General features: G+C 41.9%; 1 protein-coding gene across 4 annotated transcripts in view; it reads left to right on the top strand.

Annotated features, from left to right (window-relative positions):
• Nucleotides 1–3,827: 3,827 nt before the first annotated feature.
• SETX (senataxin) overlaps nt 3,828–16,344 on the top strand; it is an 88,349-nt gene continuing 75,832 nt past the window's right edge. Inside the window, exons 1-5 of one of the 4 annotated variants that reach the window (XM_070378782.1) lie at nt 3,828–3,990; nt 4,805–4,921; nt 7,956–8,071; nt 11,444–11,604; nt 12,219–12,402. In XM_070378782.1, the coding sequence (XP_070234883.1) occupies nt 12,226–12,402 (177 nt within the window). In that variant the 5' untranslated portion in view covers nt 3,828–3,990; nt 4,805–4,921; nt 7,956–8,071; nt 11,444–11,604; nt 12,219–12,225. The remainder of the gene's footprint in view (nt 3,991–4,804; nt 4,922–7,955; nt 8,072–11,443; nt 11,605–12,218; nt 12,403–16,344) is intronic. The other 3 variants (XM_070378781.1, XM_070378783.1, XM_070378784.1) reach the window with 3 other exon arrangements.

Below are 16,344 nucleotides of genomic sequence, written 5' to 3' on the forward strand. Positions count from 1 at the left end.
TTCCTGATGTTCAAGCTGGTTTTAGAAAAGGCAGAGGAACCAGAGATCAAATTGCCAACATCCGCTGGATCATAGAAAAAGCAAGAGAGTTCCAGAAAAACCTCTATTTCTGCTTTATTGACTATGCCAAAGCCTTTGACTGTGTGGATCACAATAAACTGTGGAAAATTCTGAAAGAGATGGGAATACCAGACCACCTGATCTGCCTCTTGAGAAATTTGTATGCAGGTCAGGAAGCAACAGTTAGAACTGGACATGGAACAACAGACTGGTTCCAAATAGGAAAAGGAGTTCGTCAAGGCTGTATATTGTCACCCTGCTTATTTAACTTCTATGCAGAGTACATCATGAGAAACGCTGGACTGGAAGAAACACAAACTGGAATCAAGATAGCCAGAAGAAATATCAATAACCTCAGATATGCAGATGACACTACCCTTATGGCAGAAAGTGAAGAGGAACTCAAAAGCCTCTTGATGAAAGTGAAAGCGTAGAGTGAAAAAGTTGGCTTAAAGCTCAACATTCAGAAAACGAAGATCATGGCATCTGGTCCCATCACTTCATGGGAAATAGATGGGGAAACAGTGGAAACAGTGTCAGAATTTATTTTTCTGGGCTCCAAAATCACTGCAGATAGTGACTGCAGCCATGAAATTAAAAGACACTTTAGTCCTTGGAAGGAAAGTTATGACCAACCTAGATAACATATTCAAAAGCAGAGACATTACTTTGCCAACAAAGGTTCCTCTAGTCAAGTCTATGGTTTTTCCTGTAGTCATGTATGGATGTGAGAGTTGGACTGTGAAGAAGGCTGAGCGCCGAAGAATTGATGCTTTTGAACTGTGGTGTTGGAGAAGACTCTTGAGAGTCCCTTGGACTGCAAGGAGATCCAACCAGTCCATCCTTAAGCAGATCAGCCCTGGGATTTCTTTGGAAGGAATGATGCTAAAGCTGAAACTCCAGTACTTTGGCCACCTCATGCGAAGAGTTGACTCATTGGAAAAGACTCTGATGCTGGGAGGGATTGGGGGCAGGAGGAGAAAGGGACGACAGAGGATGAGATGGCTGGATGGCATCACCGACTCGATGGACGTGAGTCTCAGTGAACTCCGGGAGTTGGTGATGCACAGGGAGGCCCGGCATGCTGCGATTCAAGGGGTCGCAAAGAGTCGGACACGACTGACTCAACTGAACTGAATGATGAAATCAATAGACATTATTATGACAGCTTAGTAATTCATTAAGAACAGATCAATTTCAAACAGAAATAATGAGTAACATGTTGTTACTGGATTGCTGTTAATCTAAACGATGGGTAATGAGTCAAATGATCAAACTGGAAAAAGTACTGAAATTTTGACATAAAATACCGACATATAAAACTCACAATACATATCTAAAAATGAGAAAACCTGTAACAACCTAGTAGTAGTAATGCGTTATCTGTTCCAAGTATTTAGTATCAATCATTACACCAGAAACTTTTATGTGCTCTAAATTTTTATAGATTGTATATGAAAAAAGGCTTGATAGAAAATTTTTAAACTTGTTAATCCTAAAAATTGCACATTATCAAATGAAATATTAACTTGAAACTTTTATAAACTCAATAACATTTTATCAGCCTTACTAGAAAAAGGACTGAATTATCTTTGTGTTCTCTGTGTAATAGGAGAAGGCAATGGCACCCCACTCCAGTTCTTTCGCCTAGAAAAATCCCATGTACTAAGGAGCCTGGTAGGCTGCAGTCCATGGGGTCGCTAGGAGTCGAACACGACTGAGGGACTTCACTTTCACTTTTCACTTTCATGCATTGGAGAAGGAAATGGCAATCCACTCCAGTGTTCTTGCCTGGAGAATCCCAGGGACAGAGGAACCTAGTGGGCTGCCGTCTATGGGGTCGCACAAAGTCGGATACAACTACTTCAACCTCATTGTTGAAGTTAAAGGGTACGAAGTCCAAATATACAACTTTTAGTGAATTGTTTGCAGCTTACATGTTTGTCTTTCAGAATTTTTATTATCTGTGGGTTTTGTCCATTTAAAAAGTCTGTAGTTTGTGGCATTCATTTCACATAAACATAAGACACACCCTTCAAGTTGTCTAGACTTTGGGCTCCAACTCCTGAACATAGCTTGGACCAATGGGTCTCTGAGTGTAAAAAGCAATTTTGTGGGAGAGCGCCTTCAGTCTAATTTTATAAAGTTTAAAAACATTCAAAACTTAATATAGTTACAGATTAAAGACAACCGGTAAACTGATAAGGAAATGGCCACAGTGGGCTCAGAGGCAGGATGACTTTTCGACTTTAGTGGGCGGTGGCACTTTTTGCCTTCATGGGCACTTTTCTCCTTAAAAATACCAAAAATCGTATTTTAGGACTGTGTTGGTATAAAGACAGATGGTAACTATTTATAGATTTTCCTCAACCTAAAATTTCACTTGTTTTCTGATTCTACAAGAAGTTAAAACGCTTTCGTGTGTCCCTAGCCCAAGCTACAATGTGTAATGGAGAAGCCCTTCTGCTCAGTGTTCATTGTAATATTCCGTTTCTTACACCACGGTGAGCAATTTTAGCATTTTATACAACCATCCTTTCATGGCTAGTTTAATAACGTATGTAATGCATCGTGCAAGGATACAAATGAAAATGGTTATCTCAGTCACATAGAAATTCAAGTGATTTTTACTATCTTGTTTCTCTCTTTTTAAAAAAGGTTTTTTTTCAATAGCCAGCTGGATCCCTATTTTTTAGAAGTACTAATTTTACTTTGGTCAACACGGTCCAAGTGACAAGAGGAAAACCGAGAAACGAGAATTAACGGTCACCGCCTTGGGCCGGGACGGTTAAAATTTCCATAACGGGCACCGGGCTTTCTGATAAGCCACGCCCCCTTCTGGAATGTTCACCAGCACCTTCCCCCCTACTTGACCCACTGCCCCTTCTCATTCTGCAGGTAGAGTTCTCCGGGGTAGGGTCGTCGCTGGCCCCCTTCTCCGGACTGGGTCCGCGTAGGCCTCTGCTTTGCTTCTCCGGACTGGGCCCGCCTCGGCCTCTGCTTTCCTTTAGAGCCTTGATCAGAACTAATAATTATTTTTTGTCACCTTCACAGCTAGTGGTGGCGCCTCGTCGTCGTCGTCGTCAGTCAGTAGTAGCATCAAGAAAGAAAAGGGTAGGCTTTCCAGGGGGCTGTACTGTTTTCCTCTGTATTATTTCTTCTCTTTGCAGTTTTTTTTTTTTTTTTTTTTTACTAAGTATATATCAGTTTCCCACCAATTACGTGTTGTTTACACACTATCCTATTTTAGGTCTTAAATCTAAAGAGAAAAAAAAAATTGCTTCGCAACTCATAACAGGCTCTGCTGAAGCTCGTGAGGCGTCGAAGAGAGAAGAAACAGAACCGAACGGAAAAGGCAGGAGGGTAGGCGTACAGGGGCCCCAGGGTGGGCCTGTCAGGCGCGGCTGCTGCTGGCACAAATCCTGGGCCAGACCGCGCGGTCAACGCTAGGCCGCAAGCTTGCCTCAGGGGCCTCTGCCCCTCCCCCGGCTCCTGCCCCTACCTCACTCCCCCCACCTTCCTGCCCTTGCCTCTGTCTCCGCCTCCCTCCCTCCCCCTCCTGCCCCTCCCTCCAGTCCCGCTCCGCAAGACACTCCTGATTGGCCAGGCCCTAGCCCGGAAGTGGCGCCACGCCGGGCTTCCCGGCCTCTTGGCTGAGCCCCGCCCCTCGGGGGGCATCAAACAAGAGAGCGGCGGCTGGGGCGGGCCTGCGGCCGGCCGACGCCGCGCAGGGGGCGGGGCCTGGGCTCGCGGCGCTCGCTAGTTGGCTGACGGGGGCACTTGGGGTTGCGCGGCCGCGCTTCCGCCCTCGGCCGACTGCTGAGCCGAGGCATGGAGGCAGGTTAGCCCTCGGCGCGAGGCCGAGCAGGGTTGAGGAGAACGGCGGGCTGGACGCTGCAGGCCCGGCGGGCCCGAGTGCGCGCGCGGCTGGTGAGTGCCGGGCCGCGCGGAGTAACCGTCGCGGCGCGTGAGGCAGGGGCGGGTGGGGGAGGGGCGGCGCGAGCTTGGCCGCGTCCTTCGGCAGAGTTGAGGAGCGCGAAGCGGGAGCATCCCCACCGAGTCCGCTGGACCGCCCTCCTGTGCCTCTCGCGCCCCGGGGCCTCGGGCATTGGGACCCCCGTCCTCTCCTTTCACGTCGTCTACACTGCGGTCCTGTGTGAGCGGTTCTGGTTCTGGGCACTGTGTAGTTTCGGTGGGACTGATTGAGGGGGGGGGGTCTCGCTGTGGAAGGTCTCTGCTCTCTCGACGCCCCCTCCTTTCTCCTGATGGGGTCCGTGGCTTTGGAGAGAGTGCCACTTCCGCGTGGCCACCTGAGTCCTCCTGCCCCACCTGAAGGCGATGTATCGCTGACAGCCAGCCACAAGGGGCTTTGCCGCCTTCCCCATCTCCCAGGAGCGACAGTGTACCAAGACCGTGAAGGAACCGTCACGAGGCTCGAAGGATCGGTTTGCCATTTAAAGCGACAGAGATGAATTAGTTACTGACGGTCCTAGGACTGAACTCACATTTGCTGATTGGGGTTTTTTTTGACAAAGTGGCTCGCTGTCCCCTATGTGGGGACGAGGTCTCCCGTGAAACTACTTTCCCCTGTGGAGTCAGAATGGCAGTAGACCCACAGGCAAGTTGTCTATAATGTGAGTCCGAGCTTTTTCATCAAATGGTTACATTCCGCTCTGTAAGTATTGATGTGAAACTCAGATGAAAGTATATAAACAATTTCCTCAGTTTTGTTTTGCCTTTTCAGAAATGTTCTTTGTGGAGCCAGAGTCTGGGTGTATATGAATGCAGATCCTCACCCATTCCCAAATAAATCCAGGCATCTCAACTGAGAGGATCACTTCTCTGTAGGCCATCACCTCAGGTAATTTTTTTTTTTAAGATTTATGTATTTTTGACTGTGCTGGGTGTTAGTTGCTGTGGGCATTCTCTAGTTGCGGTGTGTGGGCTTCTCATTGAGGTGGCTTCTCTTGTGGAGCATGGTTTCTAGGGCAGAATTCAGTAGTTGCCCCAGGGCATGTGGGATTTTCCTGGACCAGGGATGGAACCTATGGCTCCTGCATTGGCAAGGTGATTTTTTAACCACTGGACCACCAGGAACTACCCCAGGTAATTGTTAAATTAACATTTAAGGTATTTTTTTTCAGTCATTTAATATGTGCCCAGCACTGAAGTAAAGTATATACAAAACAGAACCTTGCCCCTTGAAAGACTCAAAATTTTTGAAGATGGAGCATGTATGTGGGAAACATCTGACAGTAAGCACCTCAGTCTGACAAGGTGAATGTAGTGATAGAAACTGTATAGAGTCCTGAGAGGACTAAGAAGAAAGTCAAAGAAACTGGCAAGGGAGGGGCTGAGTTAGACTACTAGCCCCCAGGCATGATGATGCTCAGAGATGAATTGCACATAGGTAGATCTCAAATCTGTCCTTTTATTGGACTCACTGCTGGAATTGTTTTAGATTGAACCTGAATTTTATCAGTGGTACCTCAACCATCTGCTTTTTTCTCCCAAGTTCCTTTGGTGAGTCATGTGTATTCAGGTTTAAGATCCAGGTAGAGGTCTGCCAGGTTCCTTTGGTGAGTCATGTGTATTCAGGTTTAAGATCCAGGAGAAGGCAGTGGCACCCCACTCCAGTACTCTTGCCTGGAAAATCCCATGGACGGAGGAGCCTGCTAGGCTGCAGTCCTTGGGGTCACTAGGAGTCAGACACGACTGAGCGACTTCACTTTCACTTTTCACTTGCATGCATTGGAGGAGGAAATGGCAACCCACTCCAGTGTTCTTGCCTGGAGAATCCCACGGACAGAGGAGCTTGGTGGGCTGCCGTCTATGGGGTCGCACAGAGTCGGACACAACTGAAGTGACTTAGCAGCAGAGGTCTGAAGGGTAGGTGTTAAAGGCAGAAGAGCTCCCATAAATGCAGGTACTGCCAAATACCAGGAGGCATTTTAGGAAGAGCAAATGATGGGGAAATGGCAATAGATGATGCTGAAGCCAGCTCTTGCAGGGACTGGTGTGGTGAGCTCAAAAGTTATTGCCCAGATGAAGAGGACTCATTTGTGCTTTCAAAGTCCAGTTTTTGGTTTGGCCTTTGGCGGCATTTTGGGGAAGAATTGATTTTGGATCAAACAAGCTCAGTTCAGTCGCTCAGTCATGTCTGACTTTTTGTGACCCCATGAACCGCAGCACGCAAGGCTTCCCTGTCTATCACCAACTCCTGGAGTCCACCCAAACCCATGTCCATCGAGTCGGTGATGCCATCCAACCATCTCATCCTCTGTTGTCCCCTTCTCCTGCCCTCAATCTTTCCCAGCATCAGGGTCTTTTCAAATGAGTCAGCTCTTCACATCAGGTGGCCAAAGTATTGGAATTTAGCTTCAACATCAGTCCTTCCAATGAACACCCAGGACTGATCTCCTTTAGGATCAAACAAGAGGCAGATCATTTATGTTTTCTTAGGGAATCTAGGCAAATAGTGAAAATGTATTAAGGCAGTGGCAGTCTCACTGACTGTTAAGTGCAGATGTAATTAAGGTGGTAGACACTGTGGAACTTGTAGAGATGGATCTAAGGGAAGAGAGAATACAATTAACAGGTTACTGGTTTGAAAACTGCATGGTAATACCATGGATATAGAGAATACAGGACAGATCACAGATTTAAGGGAAGGACTTTGTTCTGTTCTGGTCCTGTTTACTCTGATGCACCAGTCAGGTGAGTAGAGATTTTTTATACAGTTGGATATTAAGTAGAGTCGGCCTTCCATATCTTTAGATTTCACATATGTGAGTACAGAGAGCCAGTTGTGTTCTTTGTGCTACACTGTTTTATGTGGGGAGTTGAGCATCTGCAGATTTTGGTATCCATGGTGGGGGTTTAGCTTCTAGAACTAGTTGCTTGTAAGTACTGAGGGACAGCTGTATATCTTTCTGGAATTTTAGGCTAGGCTATCATTATTGAGTAGCTGAAACATAGGTAAGCATTGCACTGAGTTTAAATACATTTTTAGTCTTTGGGAAGCTTCAGTATAAGTAGTAGTTAATGGGTTGAATTAAGTCACCTAGAAAGAGGATACTGAATGAAGAGGAGGATGGAACCCTGAGGACAAACCTTTGGACGTTTTGATATTAGGTGGGGGAAAAGGAACCAGGTGGTTCAGAGATTGGGTAGAGGAAGTGAAAGGAGAATTGTATCTTAGCTGTGGATTAAATGTTGGCATTTTCACGTTTTGGAGTCCAGTAAAGACCCAACTGGATTTGATATTACAGAGATTATTAGGGACTTTTGTGAAAACATTCAGTGAAATGTAAGATAGAACCCAGAGTGCAAAGGAACCAAATAAATTATTTTTTCAAGGGTTAGCTTGCTGGTGCTGAAACGTTCTCTGTGGACTCGGTGCTTTCACTGCCGCAGGCTGGGTTCAGTCCCTTAGTTCAGTTTCGGGGAACTAAGATCCCACAAGCCACTTAGCCCAGCTGAGGGGGGAAGAATAAATGAAAGCAATTGCAAAGAAGTTTTTTTAATAATTAAATTAAAAAAAAATTTTTTTAATTTTAAATAAAAAATTTTTAAAAATTAAATTAAATAATTAAATTCTAAGAAGTGGGACTTGGTGGTCCAGTGGTTAGGACTCTGGCTTCTAATGCAGGGGGCACTGATTTGATACCTGGTGGGGGAGCTAGGTTCCCACATGCTGTTTGGTGCAGCCAATAAATAAAAAATTCCAAGAACTTTTAGCTAGGAAGGGTAGAAGAAAGTGATTATTATGTGAAGTGTCTGGCCAGCTGTTACTGAGAAATGGTAGCCCTGGCTAAGTCAGTGGAAAGTAACAATTACATCTCTGTTGAAGCATCCTTTGTGATCGTCAAATCAGCTCTCTCTTTAATGCACAGGAGCAGCTCTGATTTCTGCAGCTTGAGGATTCCCTGGACACCTGCATTTGTGGTTCAGTAATGGTTCCCAGCAGTAAAAACGCTGATGAAATTAACAAAACTGCCTTCCAGAAGAAGTGAGTTGTGCACAAACTTGCAAGGTTCATGGCCATCTACCAGCAGTTTTCCCTTTAAAGAAAAATCACAATGTACTTACTTTACCCTGTTCACATATTTTGGGCTTAACTATCAGGCCAATGATGGTTTTGTTTTAAGGACATAACAACACCCATTTATGACCTTTTGAGAGGAGCTATGGAAACAGATGTTTCTGTTGTTGATGGGCTCTATAGCACTGTTCTGTGTTCTGAATTCCCTTCTTACCTGTTGTATGGCAGTAACTTCCAACTACTTTGAGAAAATTTATAGTTTTGCTTTCTGGAATGTGGAAGTAGGCTAGCTCTTTGAATGAGTTGAATAAAAATCAAACTCCATAACTCTTTTTTTTTTCCTTTGGCAGCACATGTGGGATCTTACATGTACCTCCTGCCTTGGAAGTGTGGAGTCTTAACCACTGGACTTCTGGGGAGGTCCTTCCATAATTTTCTTAATAGAAGGTTTCTTTTGCTGACTAACCCTTAATATTTATTGGAAGGACTGATGCTGAAGCTGAAGCTCCGGTATTTTGGCCACCTGATGCGAAGAGCCGACTCATTGGAAAAGACCCTGATGCTGGGAAAGATTGAAGGCAAAAGGAGAAGGGGGTGACAGAGGATGAGATGCTTAGATAGCATCACTGACTCGTGGACATGAGTCTGAGCAAACTCTGGGAGATAGTGAGGGACAGGGAAGACTGGCATGCTGCAGTCTGAAGGGTTGCAAAGAGTCGGACACGACTTAGTGACTGAACAACTGTTTAATAGTTAAAGTATACAGCATTTTATTTGTATTTCAGTACGTTCATTTCTTCAAAGTTTCAGTTGACTGCAGTCCATTACTTGTTCAAATCAAGGTTGAAGCAATTGATGTTTGAGAAATCTCCCCTAAGTTTTGTTTTCTGTTTCCACACCCTGTAGACAGTGAAACTTAATAAATTAGATTTCATTAACAGGAAAAACCCAGCTTGTGCAGACTTTCTGGTATTATAGTACTGTGTTTTAAGGTATAAGAAGTTCTTTGAAATCTATATCCTGCAGAGACACAGTGACATCGTGTCCATTATATTACTCTGTATTCCCTTGTTTGCAGCACCCTTAAAAATGTTATTGAATTAGAAGTAGTGTCAAGAAAGGGCAAGACTCTCCAGTCTAACTCACATATTTTTTGCTTTTCAGAGGAGGACTGTGTAATTCATGTTATCTTTTTGTTCTGCTTTTCAGGAAGCTCCTAAATTAGGACTTAGTGAAATTTTTTCTAAATCAGTTTTGATTTCTCTCTCTAAATCTCCTTTTAAAATATCCTTTTCTATATGTACTTTAATGTTGAAAGCTGCCCTGAATTCTTTTCAGAAGCATGAAAAAAAATGCAGTTAATATTTAATTAATTTAAAAATTCAGTTCACAAGGCATGCATGTTTTTGATTATCCAGAAGTTATAAGATTTGTCAAGATGTGATTGATCTCCCATTAGCAGAGTTTGTTTATTCTGAATTTTAGGGTGATATGCGTTTAAAAATTTCACACATTGAAGTTTGTCCCCAAATAAGCAGTGACTTGAATCATATTTCTTAACCTTTTGTTGTCCCTTCTCCCTCTCTGAAAGGAAGCTTTTCAGGCATTTCTGTCTTACGAATTTCCCATAGATTTTAATAGCACCAATATATTACATACCTCTTTATGTATATCTGTGCTTTATACATAAAAGAGTGGGACTTTTTTTGTGTCCACTAGTTTTCATCTCCTTGAGAATGTTGTCCCTCCTGATGAGAATGAATGGTTTAAGTTCATCCGGTGAGGAAATGAATTTCATTGGGTTTACAGATGGGTTTGTAACTTTCCCATTAGGCTGATACTGTACATTCATTAGATAGTTAAGATCAAGGTTTCAAGATCAAGTTTGTTGGGTAATTTCCTGGCCCAGTTTGCAATAAAACATAAAACATTTTCATAGTATAAAACAGTTGGTTTGATTTCCCTTGGGTGTGGTTTTCTTTTTTGTCGTCAAAGACAGCTCATAGCTGTTTGGATAATGCCTTGTCTGATGTTTTTCTTGGGGATGGACTGGGGCTGTGGTTTTGGGCAGCATATTGCAGAGTTGAAGTTCCTGCCTCATCACACTGTGTCAGGGGTTACCAACATGGCTTAGCACCGGTGATATTAACCTTGATGACTTGGTTAAAGTTTTGTTTGCCAGGCGTCTCCATGTTCATGCATTGGAGAAGGAAATGGCAACCCACTCCGGTGTTCTTGCCTGGAGAATCCCAGGGATGGCTGAGCCTGGCGGGCTGCTGTCTATGGGGTCGCACGCAGTTGAACACGACTGAAACGACTTAGCAGCAGTAGCAGCAGCCACTCTATGTGTGATTTTCACTTTTCATTGAAAGTGTTTCACCAAGTCCAGCCTTGACTCAAGATGAGATTAAGCTCTACTTCCTGAAATAGGGAGTATATTATTTGCAGTTCTTTTATAAGAAAAATTTGTCTCTTTCTCCACATTTGTTTATTCATTTGTATCAGTATGGATTCATGTATATTTGTACTGTGGCTTATAATCCAATAGTACACTATTTTGTTACTCAAAATTCTTTCAGCTTTGGCCACAGGGATCTCTTTCAAGTTGGTGGCTAATATGTCCCTTTGACATGTTCCCATCCATCTGTGTTTTGAGCACTTTATTTCTGTTGCTACAAGATGCCTCAGACTCACTTATATTTTCCCTGCCCCAGCCTTTTGTTTCAGTGCAAAACACGTGCTTTCTGTTTAGCCATAGTATACTGCTTACTGACAGTAAACTTTCTCTTTGCTTTTATATGCATTTAGTGGCATCTTAGCTTGCTTTTATTACACCTCATTAGAATTGGAGATCTCTTTGGATTTGGCTTCCATCCTGTTTGCTAATCCTCTGCTTCATGCCATCTGTAGTTCTGATAAACTTGACTCTGTTTTCCTTCAAGCCTTTGACATATTTGGTTCTTGGGATTTCCTCTTGTTTCCAGGTACCATCTTGCTACTTTGTTCTCTTTGAGACTGCTAGGATTTGGGAAATTAATTTTATCTTAACTCTTTTTACTTGAGTTTGGATGGTGGAGGCTCTGATGGTATTATACAATCCAAAATTGGAAACTATCAAAAACTCAGTAGTATGAAAATATGAAACTCAGTAGTAATAGGCTTGTAGCTGTTGTACTTGTAGCCATTATGGTTTATACTAAATTGATGAGCAGTGAGTTATGGGCAGCAATTTATACACACACATGTAAATTCATATATGTACTTTCTAACCAGTAGAAAAAATTCTTCTCTGTATGAAGTTTTGTTATTGGTGTGGAGTAATATTTATGGATTTTTTAGGTTTCCAGGAATTTCTGGAAGATGGCCTCAGAGAATGTGAAAGGTTTCCTGACCTTTTGACTTGACTCCAGTACATGACTTAGAACACTCCAGCGTCTGTACTTTATTTATTTTTGGCTGTGCTTGGTCTCAGTTGCTGCATGGGCTTTTTTCTAGTTGTGGTGAGTAGGGGCTATTCTTCATTGCAGTGCTCAAGCTTCTCATCGTGATGTCTTCTCTTGTTGCAGAGTATGGGTTGTAGGGCACTCGGGCACAGTAGTTGTGGCTCCCAGGTTCTAGAGCACAGGCTCAATAGTTATGGTACACGGGCTTAGTTGCTCCAAGGCATGTGGAATTTTCTTGGACCAGGGATCGAACCTCTGTCTTCTGCATTGGCAGGTGGATTCTTCACCATTGAACCACCAGGGAAGCCCTCCAAAGTCTGTACTTTGAGAACATTGATAATTCTGTTTCTGTATATTTTCTATCAGTACTAAGTAGTTTGGAGCCTCCTTTATAGCACAGCTGTATGTCACTTTATGATGTTTGTTACTAACTGCTTTCATTGCATTATTTTTCATATGTCACAGATAAAAGTTTTTACAAGTAGTCTCAGATTGAGTTTAGCCAGGGATTGGTAAGCTGGCCAGCAGAATGTTCTGGATGTGATGGAGGCACATTTTAAGTTGAAGACAGGATCATCAGTAGGAAGTGTACCTATTCTCTACCAGAATAGTCCTAAAGTGTTATGTGATATTTTCTTTTAATCTTTCAATGTTTTCTTTTCTGGGTACAGGTGCAGAATGAGTACATGTTGTTGGTGTACCCCAGGTGGTACTTCCACCACTGACTTCCTACAACGCTATGCATCCAGGACCCACTCCAGTGAATTTCAGACAGCTGATGAAGACCTCTGCTACTGCTTGGAGTGTGTGGCTGAATACCACAAAGCAAGGGACGAATTGCCGTTCTTACATGAGGTAATTTATATGAGATGGGTGGTTTTTTCCTGAGCTTGATAACTAGAAAGGGGATACATTTGAACTGTATTGGAAGCATTCAAGGACCTTGACAGTATGATTTAAACTGTGAAGGTTAAAATATTGCTAGTACCTAACTCATTACTTGTAGAGAGTGGGTGCTGAGTAATTGCTTATTAACTAATGGAATTGACACTTAAAGCAGAATTTTATAATTCTCCTTTTATAGTCATTTTATGTAAAGCAGTTTTATGAAATGTGTATGGGTTTTTTTTTGGTTCCATGTTTTTATGTCATTGTGTTTGACAGTGTTACAGGCAGGTGTTTGAATGGCCAATAGTTACTTTTTTTTCTTCTTTTCATTTAAAAAAAAATTTAAATTATTTCTTTTAATTGGAGGCTAATTACTTTACACTATTGTGGCTTTTGCTGTACATCGACATGAGTCAGCCATGGGTGTACATGTATCCCCCCATCCTGAACCCCCCTCCCATCATCCTTGCCACCCTATCCTTCTGGGTTGTCCCAGAGCACTGGCTTTGAGTGCCCGTTACACTGGTCATCTGTTTTACACATGGTAATATACATGTTTCAATGCTATTCTCTCAAATTGTCCCACCCTTGCCTTCTTCCACGTAGTCCAAAAGCCTGTTCTTTACATCTGTGTCTCTTGTGCTATCTTGCATATAGGGTCATTGTTATTGTCTTTTCTAAATTCCATATACATGCGTTGATATACTGTATTGGTGTTTCTCTTTCTGACTTACTTCACTCCGTGTAATAGGCTCCACTTACATCCACCTCATTAGAACTGACTCAAATGCGTTCTTTTTTATAGCTAAATAATATTCCATTGTGTATATGTACCAAAACTTCCTTATCCATTTGTCTGCAATGGACATCTAGGTCCCATGTCCTAGCTGTTGTCACTGCAGTGCTGCAGTGAACATTGGGATACATGTGTCTCTTTCCATTCTGGTTTCCTCAGTGTCTATCCCCAGCAGCGGGATTGCTGGGTCGTATGGCAGTTTTATTTCCATTTTTTTTAAGGAATTGCCACATGGTTCTCCATAGTGACTGTGCCAATTTGCATTCCCACCAACAGTGTAAGAGGGTTCCCTTTTTTCCACACACACTCCCATATTTATTGTTCGTAGACTTTGATGGCAGCCATTCTGACTGACGTGAGATGGTACCTCATTGTGGTTTTGCTTTGAATTTCTCTGATAATGAGTGATGTTGAGCATCTTTTCATGTGTTTGTTACCCATCTGTATATCTTTGGAGAAATGTCTGTTTAGTTTTTTGGCCCACTTTTTGATTGGGCTGTTTAGTTTTCTGGTATTGAGCTGCATGAGCTGCTTATATGTTTTGGAGATTAATTCTTTGTCAGTTGTTTTGTTTGCTGTTCTTTTCTGCTATTCTGAAGGCTGCCTTTTCACCTTGCTTATAGCTTCCTTCATTGTGTAAAGCTTTTAGGTTTAATTAGGTCCCATTTGTTTATTTTTGTTTTTGTTTCCATTACTCTGGGAGGTGGAATCATAGAGGATCTTGCTGTGATTTATGTCAGACAGTGTTCTGTGTTTTCCTCTAAGAGTTTTATAGTTTTTGGTCTTACATTTATATCTTTAATCCATTTTTAGTTTATTTTTGTGTATGGTGTTAGAAAATGCACTAGTTTCAATCTTTTACAGATGGTTGGCCAGTTTTCCCAGCACCACTTGTTAAAGAGATTTATTTTTTCTCCATTGTATATTTTTGCCTCCTTTGTTGAAGATAAGGTGTCCATAGGTGTGTGGGTTTATCTCTGGGCTTTCTATTTTGTTCCATTGATGTATATTTCTGTGTCGGTACCATACTGTCTTGATGACTAGCTTTGTAGTATAGTCTGAAGTCAGGCAGGTTGATTCCTCTAGTTCCATTTTTCTTTTTCAAGATTGCTTTGGCTATTTAAGGTTTTTTGTATTTCCATACAAATTTTGAAATTATTTGTTCTAGTTCTTTGAAAAATACTGTTGGTAGCTTGATACGAATTGCATTGACTATAGATTGTTTTGGGTAGTATACTCATTTTCATTATATTGATTCTTCCAGTTCATGAACATGGTATATTCCTTCATCTATTTGTGTCATCTTTGATTTCTTTCATCAGTGTTTTATAGTTTTCTATATATAAGTCTTCTGATTGTTTAGGTAAATTTATTCCTAAGTATTTTATTCTTTTTGTTGCAATGGTGAATGGGATTGTTTCCTTAATTTCTCTTTCTGTTTTCTGATTGTTAGTTTATAGGAATGCAAGGGATTCTTGTGTATTAATTTTATATCCTGCACCTTTACTGTATTCATTTATTAGCTCTAGTAATTTTCTGGTTGTGTCTTTTGGGTTTTCTATATAGATGATCATGTCATCTGCAAACTGAGAGTTTTACCTCCTTTCCAATCTGGATTCCCTTTATTTCTTTTTCTTCTCTGATTAGTGTGGCTAGGACTTTGAAAACTATGTTGAATAGTAGTGGTGAGAGTGGGTGTTCTTGTCTTGTTCCTGATTTTAGAGGAAATGCTTTCAGTTTTTCACCATTGAGGATTATGTTTGCTGTGAGTTTGTCATATATGGCTTTTATGTTGAGGTATGTTCCTTCTATGCCTGCTTTCTGGAGAGTTTTTAAATCATTAATGGGCGTTGAATTTTTCAAAGGCTTTCTCTGCATCTGTTGAGATATACCATATGGTTTTTATCTTTCAATTTGTTAATATATGGTGTATTACATTGATTTGCAAATATTGAAGAATCCTTGCATCCCTGGGATAAACCCCCTTGGTCGTATGATCTTTTTAATATGTTGTTGGATTCTGTTTGCTAGAATTTTGTTGAGGACATTTGCATCTATGTTCATCAGCGATACTAGGCTGTAGTATTCTTTTTTTGTGGCATCTATGTCTGATTTTGATATTTGGGTGATGCCAAATTCGGATTTAAATTGAAGAAAGTAGGGAAAACCACTAGACCATTCAGGTATGACCTAAATCAAATCCCTTATGATTATACAGTGGAAGTGAGAAATAGATTTAAGGGACTAGATCTGATAGATAGAGTGCCTGATGAACTATGGACGGAGGTTCGTGACATTGTACAAGAGACAGGGATGAAGACCACCCCCATGGAAAAGAAATGCAAAAAAGCAAAATAGTTGTCTAAGGAGGCCTTCAAATACCTGTGAAAAGAAGAGAAGTGAAAAGCCAAGGAGAAAAGGAAAGATAAAAGCATCTGAATGCAGAGTTCCAAAGAATAACAAGGAGAGATAAGAAAGCCTTCCTCAGCGATCAGTGCAAAGAAATAGAGGAAAACAACAGAATGGGAAAGACTAGAGATCTCTGCAAGAAAATTAGAGATACCAAGGGAACATTTCATGCAAAGATGGGCTTGATAAAGGACAGAAATGGTATGGACCTAACAGAAGCAGAAGATATTAAGAAGAGGTGGCAGGAATACACAGAAGAACTGTACAAAAAAGATATTCACGACTAAGATACTCACGATGGTATGATCACTTACCTAGAGCCAGACATCCTGGAATGTGAAGTCAAGTGGGCCTTAGAAAGCATCACTACAAACAAAGCTAGTGGAGGTGATGGCATTCCAGTTGAGCTATTTCAAATCCTGAAAGATGATGCTGTGAAAGTGCTGCACTCAATATGCCAGCAAATTTGGAAAACTCAGCAGTGGCCACAGGACTGGAAAAGCTCAGTTTTCATTCCAATCCCAAAGAAAGGTAATGCCAAAGAATGCTCAAACTACCGCACAATTGCACTCATCTCACACGCTAGTAAAGTAATGCTCAAAATTCTCCAAGCCACGCTTCAGCAATATGTGAACTGTGAAATTCCAGATGTTCAAGCTGGTTTTAGAAAAGGCAGAGGAACCAAAGATCCAATTGCCAACATC

This window comes from Bos mutus, chromosome 11 (assembly GCF_027580195.1).
Source record: "Bos mutus isolate GX-2022 chromosome 11, NWIPB_WYAK_1.1, whole genome shotgun sequence".
NCBI classification, from domain to species: Eukaryota; Metazoa; Chordata; class Mammalia; order Artiodactyla; family Bovidae; genus Bos; species Bos mutus.